This window comes from Acanthopagrus latus, chromosome 3 (assembly GCF_904848185.1).
Source record: "Acanthopagrus latus isolate v.2019 chromosome 3, fAcaLat1.1, whole genome shotgun sequence".
In the NCBI taxonomy this organism is placed as follows: Eukaryota; Metazoa; Chordata; class Actinopteri; order Spariformes; family Sparidae; genus Acanthopagrus; species Acanthopagrus latus.
In genome coordinates this window covers 20,851,739-20,859,771 of record NC_051041.1, presented here as the reverse complement: position 1 = coordinate 20,859,771, position 8,033 = coordinate 20,851,739, and the positions used below count along the sequence as shown (strand labels likewise).

The following is an 8,033-nucleotide window of genomic DNA, read 5'->3' as shown; positions in this document are numbered from 1 at the left end:
CAACTTATATACCCATGTCATTAAAAGCTTACTCAGTAGAACAGACTTTCACTGCTATCTTCTCACACACACACACACACGCACACACGCACATGCACCTGATTTGCAGTGGTTCAGCAGACCATTGCGTGCAGAAGTACATCAGCTGACCACAGACAGAGGGGGAGGTAGGAGTCCTAAACAGAGAGCGTGTGTGACTCAGAGCTTTAGTCTTCAATTTGTTTTTAATGACACTGCTACAGTATGAACAGCTGAAGCTCGTACAAAATAAATAGTATTTAAATATTTGTCAGCTATTACAACTTGTGTGTTCAAGCAATTAGTGACAGCATTAGAAACAACATACATAGTTAAAATCAAACATTTTTATCAAACGACTAAACACAGGACGCTGTGGTTTTCAGCTGTAGCAGTATTAATACAACACATCCAGAGGAGGATAATGCCAAAACAGGGGGACAAATCTTGTTTACACTGAAGCTGAGTGCGTCAAACAGGTCATGAACATGTATCGAAAAACAGCATGTTAACATGCTCATGTTGGGGCTCAGTGAACCAGCCTCCCTGTGACCACGGCTGGACACCAGACTGTAACTGAACACAGCCCCTGAGACCTGAGGGCTGAAGACAGTGCCATGGTGATTTACAACAGCTCTGACCCGAACAATAACTTCAGAGACAAGAAGACACAGCAGGCGGGAACAGGAGAGGTGTGAAGTGAACAAAGTGGTTTTATGAGACAGGACAGGCCTGGGCTAGCTGGTTAGCATGCAAACTTCAGTGGTTATCTCTGCAACACAGTACATACATGTCTTTGGCACAACGTCAACACTAATGTTTCTTTACACACTATTCATAATATTTGAACACAAATGTAAACCTCATATTGGCACAAGAAGTTAAGTCAGGAGTCATCAGAATTCATCCTCTGGGGAACATAAATGTCTCCAATAGTTGCTGAGGTATGTCAGTCTGGATCAAAGTGATGAACCGACCAAACTGACCCATCCCTACTGAGCTACTGCCATGCCTAAAAAAAAAAAAAACACCCCGTTGTCTGAACTGTAGACAGCAAGTATGACAAATTATGAAAAATTTGTGTAAAATGTCTCAAGCACTGAATATTTCAGTAATCAGACCCGGCACAGAATAACAAACCATGAGAAAAAGACTTTTTCACATCACAATTTTTTTATTATAACCCTCTTTTCTCTTGCCTTTTTCCACAGGGAGGTCACAGGTCAGGGTCATTTAAAAAACACTGAACCCAGAGCTGGAAGGAGTTCAGTGTCTTGCTCAAAGCTTCTTCAGCAGGGTGGATGCCTGCCAACACAGGGGGTTTGAACCCAAGACCTTTGCTCGAGAGATGCTCTCTCAAACCACTGGGGCTCCCTGCTATCCCTGATGTTAGTAATGCTGTGTCTCTGGCCACACATAAAAGCAGGAGTTGCTTAACAGCCGCAGTCATGATGCCAAAGCAAACCCATTCAGCCAGTGATGACAGAAAGATCTGACCAAATCATTGTGAAAGCTGGGGTAACAACACTGAACTGTATGGTGTAAGACTGCCACAATTTGTGTGGGAAACTGCTCAGACTACTGAATTAGCTTTAACATCAGCAGCTACTGGTATCCATGGAAAGAGTTAAGCGGGACTTACCATGACATGGGCATTCCCCTACGCTTGTTTCCAAAATCTGATGGAGATGCCGCGTCACATTATCTGCTCATTATAGCCTGTTCATGATACCCCGAGGACAAATCCATTTATCTTATTAAAGGCAACGCGCACCATAAACCTGTCATGTCACGCACATACACAGTTTTACTAGCTCATAATATAAGCTGTGTATCCCTTTGAAAAAGACTGAAGCTTAGTAAAGAATGTTCAGATTCCAACTCTACAGCTGCAGGGAGAGAGATCCTCTGATAATACCATGCCAATGCAAATACAATGCAACTATGTCTGTAGACCAACGCACGGCACGTCTGAGAGTCTCGTCTGCATTGTTGTGTAAGCCATCCTCAATGCTCTTCAGACAGGATAACTGAACTGGCCTGCACACTTCCATCCACACATACAGCATCTTCACCACCTTCACTAGCTGATAGCTTCCACTTCCTGTTAGCTTACATATTACACAACACTGCATGCCAGCAGAAGCACTGACGTCTGGAGCGAAAGTCCAGTCTGCCACTGCTGAACTTCACTGATACGATCAGTGAAGGTTTCATTCAATTAGCTGAAGGATCACTACGGCTCATTTAAAGTATCAGAGTGGATTAAAGTAAATGACGGCTCTATGCGCATCCACTGAAAGGGGCAAGTTAATACAGGGAATGGTTAGGAGAGATGTCACAGTCATATAACTCTTCAATCAGACTAAAAGTCTACAGCCATGCTGGCAGCTCTGTGGGGCTTTCAGAAACGAGTACTGAAACCCGGATATAAGTTAGCATTTTAGCACTTCCGGTTCCCCTTGCCGTGAAGTCAGTGGGTTTTCAATTAGCTGAAATAAGGTCTTAATAGATGTTTACATTTTGTTCTGCAACATAAACTACATTAGTGATATAATAGTAATATCAAACATTAGAATATCAATCATTTACGTGTCTTGCAAAAAGTTGATTGCTAACTCTCTCCAACTTGTAGACTGACTGTCTAGTGAGATGCGATGGTGACAGACAGTGAAGTCATGCAACCCCTATGTACTGATTAACTTTTGCCGATTGCTTTTATATTCAGAAAATTCAAAAAGTGGCGTTCATCTTGCTGAGCAAAACATGCAAGTATCACACACTTGTGTCAGACTGCATTAATCCAAAATTCAATAGGCTTTTTTTTGTTAAACCATCGTTTAATGGGTTTTCATGAAAATAACCAACATGAAGCTTAAACTTACAGAAACGTCACTGGTTTATTTGATCAGAGATCAAAGTATTGGACAAATGGAACACTTTGAATGTATTACAACTTATCTTTATATTCTGCACCAAAATTCATGGCAATCATTCCTGTAGTTTTCAAGGCATTTTACTCAAAACCACAAATGTGCCTGTTGTGGTGCCACAAGGGTAAGACATGGTTCATCACGGCCCAGAACAGGAAGGCTCTGCAGTATGTGATTAAAACCACCCACAGCATCATTGGCACCAATCTACAGAGCATAAGCAATATCGGTGAAGTGACACGTCTGCACAGAGCATAAAAGATACTAAAAGACAACCAGCTACAGTCTGTTCAACCCTGCTGCCGTCTGACAAAAGACACAGAAGTATCTGCAGCCGTAGCACCAGACTACAGAGCAGCTTCTCTCCTCAGACTGTTAGACTCCTGAACTTCCAATGTCTTTGTACAGCCCTGTGTTGTAGAATAACAAATACATTAACCTAGGATCCTTGATACATCATGAACGTTTCTACAAAATTTCAAGGCATTCCATCCAGTTGTTATTGGTACATTTCAGTCTGGACCAACGGTACCGTCCCTTGAACAAGGCCACTGCCCCAGAAGTTGTGTAACATTTAAGATGCAACAATCTTAAGAATGAATGTATCACTGTCATATTAATTAATGACAGTGCACTAATCAAATTACAGAAGAGATGTTTCTCTACACTGGTGGTTTGGTTTCCCATGATCCCATCACCTCCAGTCACACATTCATCAGTCTCCTAGCCACCTCCTCTCCTTCCTCAGCCAAAAAGTTTTTTGCTGACGATGATAAACATGATGGAATGTTGGAAGTGATTCTTCCATGCGTTTTTACTCTCCTTCCAGCTCAGGCTTTATCGCTGTTCGTGCTGGAAGAATACTACCATCTTCCTGTTTTTGTGCCATTAAGCAGCCGCAAAGAATTTCCTGCCGACCCTAACCTGGTGACATGCCATGAAAAATGCAGGAAAGAAGAAGCAAAATGCTGCCAGACCGCTGAACTGTCATCTGTTTTTAAAAAATGAGAGCAGGAATGAGTCATCAATGTCAGATACAAGGCATATGCAAAGCAGCTTTAAAAAACTACAGTCAAAACTGTCTAAATCTACTTATTACAACAGAATACAAGTGTGTTCCCTCGCTATAACAAGAGTGATTATTTGCCTTTTCGGACACACATGACAATAGTTAAATGAACGGGGCCAAACGAAGATGTTCTGGGAAAGGGACACGATGCATCATTCAGTCAGCGCTCACACACACAAAAGCTCCTTTGTACAAACTGCAAACTTGCACTCTGACTCCAGACCTTGTGAGATGATGACAACCAAATGCAAAAATAATGCTTTGCCTTATCACATGCATTGGTGTGTGTGTGAACTGAATAATGCCAACCGCATGTGTATGTGTGTGTGTGTGTGTTAGTGTGTGTGTATTGGACCTCAAAAAAAGGGTGAGCATCAAAAATAACTTGTATTGTTCAGGGTGGGCATCCTGAAAACATCTTTGAGAGGGGTGGAACATTCCTGGGACAGGAGGCTCTACCGGGGGAAGGAAAGGCAAGGCTATGACACACACACACATACGCCAAGAGCCAAAGTTGAGGCGTGTGAACCGGAAATGGGCGCCTGTCTTGCCGGAGCTGGCAGACGGATTCAGAAGGTTCAGAGAGATCCGACCTGCAGACGTTCCCAGCCGTATTCCCAGCTCAACTACGGAAGTCTGCACTCTGTCTGCAGCATCCTGGAGACATCGCTCACCTCTCTCCACAGCAAAACATGTCTGTCACTGTGTGTGTGTCTGCACATGTGACTGATAATGATGCTTCTACAATAACACACACTCACACACTCATACACACACACACATACAGTCAGATAACCCAGGGTGAGCTGTTGTGTAATGGAAGGAAAGACTGTACGCAGCCAAAGTCAACACATGCTGCTCTGACCTGAACATAACAGGCCAGTCAGCTGGTTTCAACACACACACACACACACACACACACACACACACACACACACACTGGTAAAGGTAAGTAAAGGACAACAAGATATATGTCCATGTAATTACTTATCTTAATTAACAGCTCAAATACACCAGCTGATGTTTTTGGTTTTTTCTAACCCTAACCCCCAAAACAAGCACTGAAAGGTAGCCCGTCAGTCAGAAACCTTTCAACAGCACCTGCCTCCTCCAGGCAGCTATCTTTTTAACTTTTGTATGGAGCTCATATGAGTGCAGGTGAGTCGGTGTAGGTGTACTAACGTGGTTCTCAGAGGTCTGTATGGGGCTGAGCACAGGGGAGCCTGCTGGGCTGCAGAGCTCAGGGAAAGGGTTTGGGATGGCTGGCAGGGAGGCTGGACGCAGCTGCTGCTCTTCCTGCAGGCACCTGCAGAGGGAGACACACACACTCATGTCAAAGCCCTCCCTGATCAATGGAAGACTAACATTACTGTGCACATATAGTGTGATGGTGGGTATCATTTAGATTTTTAGACAAAAAAAGCACATTTTTCATTGATGTTAAAGTTAAAAATTTCACATTGAAAAGAAAGGTCTTGTAAAGTTTGTATTAAGAATCAGTTGACAATTTATATTGTATAAATTCTGACCTACTTTTGGTGCTGCTACAATCTAAAAAAGATGAAGAGACATCTTCAAAGCTGAGTTGCATTTGTTGCCAAGTGATTTTAAATGATGAAACTTGACAAAAACACAATGATTTAGGAGAGTGATGATCTGTAACATCACAACTAATCAGAATATTTCTAATCTAGTTGAGTTTCAACAAGCATCTTAGTCTCTTAATCAAAATTTTCCAGCAGTATTTAGCAATATGTGCACGTACCCCCATCTTACAGTTTAGCCGACAGCTGAAAGTAACTTTGTTTCAAAAAATGTATATTCAAGGCTTCTGATGGAAACAATCCAACCACGCCAGCCATCAACATGTTGACTTTCTTAACCTGTGAGTGCCAAGTAGTCAATATTATATTATTACATTTGTACTCTGCCCATCTTTGACCTAACCCTCATTTTGATCTCAACTACAAATGTGGGCCAGTGGCACAAAGTGTAAGGGGGCAGGCCACATGATTTTGGGCCCTTTGCATGGACCACACCTATCTTTGAACTCGGCCTTTATTTTGATCTCAACTACAAACCTGTGAACCTTCGTGATAGCATCGTGCGCAGTTGTGATGCTGATGTACTGACAAAATCTGTCCACAGGAAGGCAGACGTATCAATACCTGCCACAAGATTTAAAAGGTGTCTCAAGGGCCACAATTTGCCATTATGACTCACAAACTGAAAACATTACCAGCTGTTCTTCCTCAGGCAATGCTGTCTTTTTTCTGCAAACATAATTAAATCTGTGTAAGGACAGTGCTCCTCAGCTGTCTTTATCTGAACGTAAAAATCAATGCACGGCCCAAGTTATGTGTATCTCTACCTGACGGCCCGGATGTGCATGGGCTGAGAGTGCCGCAGCCTCTCCCTGGAGGGGGAGGAAGAAGGCAGGGGCGGAGTGTGACGGCGATGGGCCTGGCCGTGTCCCGGGTAGGCAGGATGCAAGTGGTGCTGGTGGTGGTGGTGGTGGTGGTGTGGAGCGTGCGCGTGGCCGTTGTTCAGGAGCAGAGCCGTGTCCGCCTGCGTAGAGTACACACTCTCCATGGAAGAGTTCATGTCATTCACCAGCTGCTCCAGGTCCACATCATCGTCTGTGGAGAGAGGTGGAGAAGGGTGGAAGAAGAGAATGAATGACGGTAACAGTTAAAGTTGCAGGAAAGCAAAGATCCACTAGGTGTCGCCTCAGTGGGTTTGACAGATTATTTCTTTAAAAAAAAAAAACAAAAAAAAAAACAGCTAATCGTTGATAAAAATCATCCTTCACAGACTGTGGTGCTAACTCTCTGCTGTGATATGAAACATTAGTAAATGATGCATCTAACAGCTAAAGCAGAAACAGAGTGATTACAGTCATTCATGCATCCCCTCAGCAGTCTTCTCTGCTGATTTTAAAGGCTTAATAAAGGTAAAACAAGGCAAACTATGGAGACTGAATATGGACATTCATATGAAGTGTTGTGATGTGCATTTCTGTATTAAAGAGTGAGTACTATGGGAGCCAATGTGTCAGAATGATCTAAAGGAATCCTGTTTGTGTAAAAATTTTGCTTCATAAAAGGATGACAAGACATCCTGCTTTTCCTTTAAACACATGGCTCATTTTGACCTTTTGTCCCTCTCCCAGCCTGTACACTGTGACAACGGCACAGCATTGTGACTTGCAACTTTAATTAGTTGTACTTAACATGGTCAACAGTGAAGATATTGCCAGAAGTACATCGTGGCCCTGAACCATCGAGCATGAGAGCAGACAGCCTTGTTTTGAGGTTTTCAATCCTCCTCGTGTTGGATTTCACTTTGGCTTGGATCTCTTCCAATGGCTGTGTAGTACACTAACTCACTGGCTCGCCATTGGTCAGGTTATGTGAAACCTGTCATTCATGGGGCTGAGTTGTCTATCAAGCACTGAATGTTGGAACCAACAGTCGCCCACAGACTGAACAACCAACCAAACCAAACCCGTCCGGAAGGGTCTCAGGACAGTCAACAACACGGCTGCCAGTCAGTGTTCGGCTTTTAACCTGTCTGTTGTTAACTGACTGATGTCACCACAGGACTTGGAGGGCCTAGTGTTTTCTTCAGCGTCAAACCAGTAGACTTTTAATAGTACTTAATGCTGCTAAATCAATAACTCTTCAGGGACAAAATACATTACTCACAGACTTGTGTCTAGTTGTGAAGGTGGGAGTGGGTCCTCTTCTACAGAGGCCATTTTTTAAAGTCACCCTGAAAGGACAAACCAGCTCTAGAGAGGGCCTTTAATGTTTTTGAGACGTGTGGTATTTATTTTTTGCAATCTGCATCCTCATTGCTATTCATTCATTCCCTTAACATATCCTTTGCAGGATAGCTGATTGCAGCTGACTTTGGAACACCCTGGACAAGTCACCGGTTCATCACAGCACTAAAATGTAGAGACACACAACCATTCATGCTCACATTCGCACCTATGGCCAATTTAGAGT

At 43.2% G+C, this 8,033-nt stretch overlaps 1 protein-coding gene across 2 annotated transcripts in view; it reads right to left on the bottom strand.

The window, feature by feature from the left end:
- The window catches only part of LOC119016729 (growth factor receptor-bound protein 10-like), a 44,198-nt gene that overhangs the window by 22,127 nt on the left and 14,038 nt on the right, over nt 1–8,033 (bottom strand). For both annotated transcript variants that reach the window (XR_005074246.1, XM_037092924.1), the window contains exons 4-5: nt 6,392–6,659; nt 5,203–5,326 (exon numbers count right to left, since the gene is read on the bottom strand). Coding sequence is in view for 1 of the 2 variants with exons in the window: in XM_037092924.1 (XP_036948819.1) it covers nt 5,203–5,326; nt 6,392–6,659 (392 nt within the window). In the remaining variant the exon portion in view is untranslated. The remainder of the gene's footprint in view (nt 1–5,202; nt 5,327–6,391; nt 6,660–8,033) is intronic.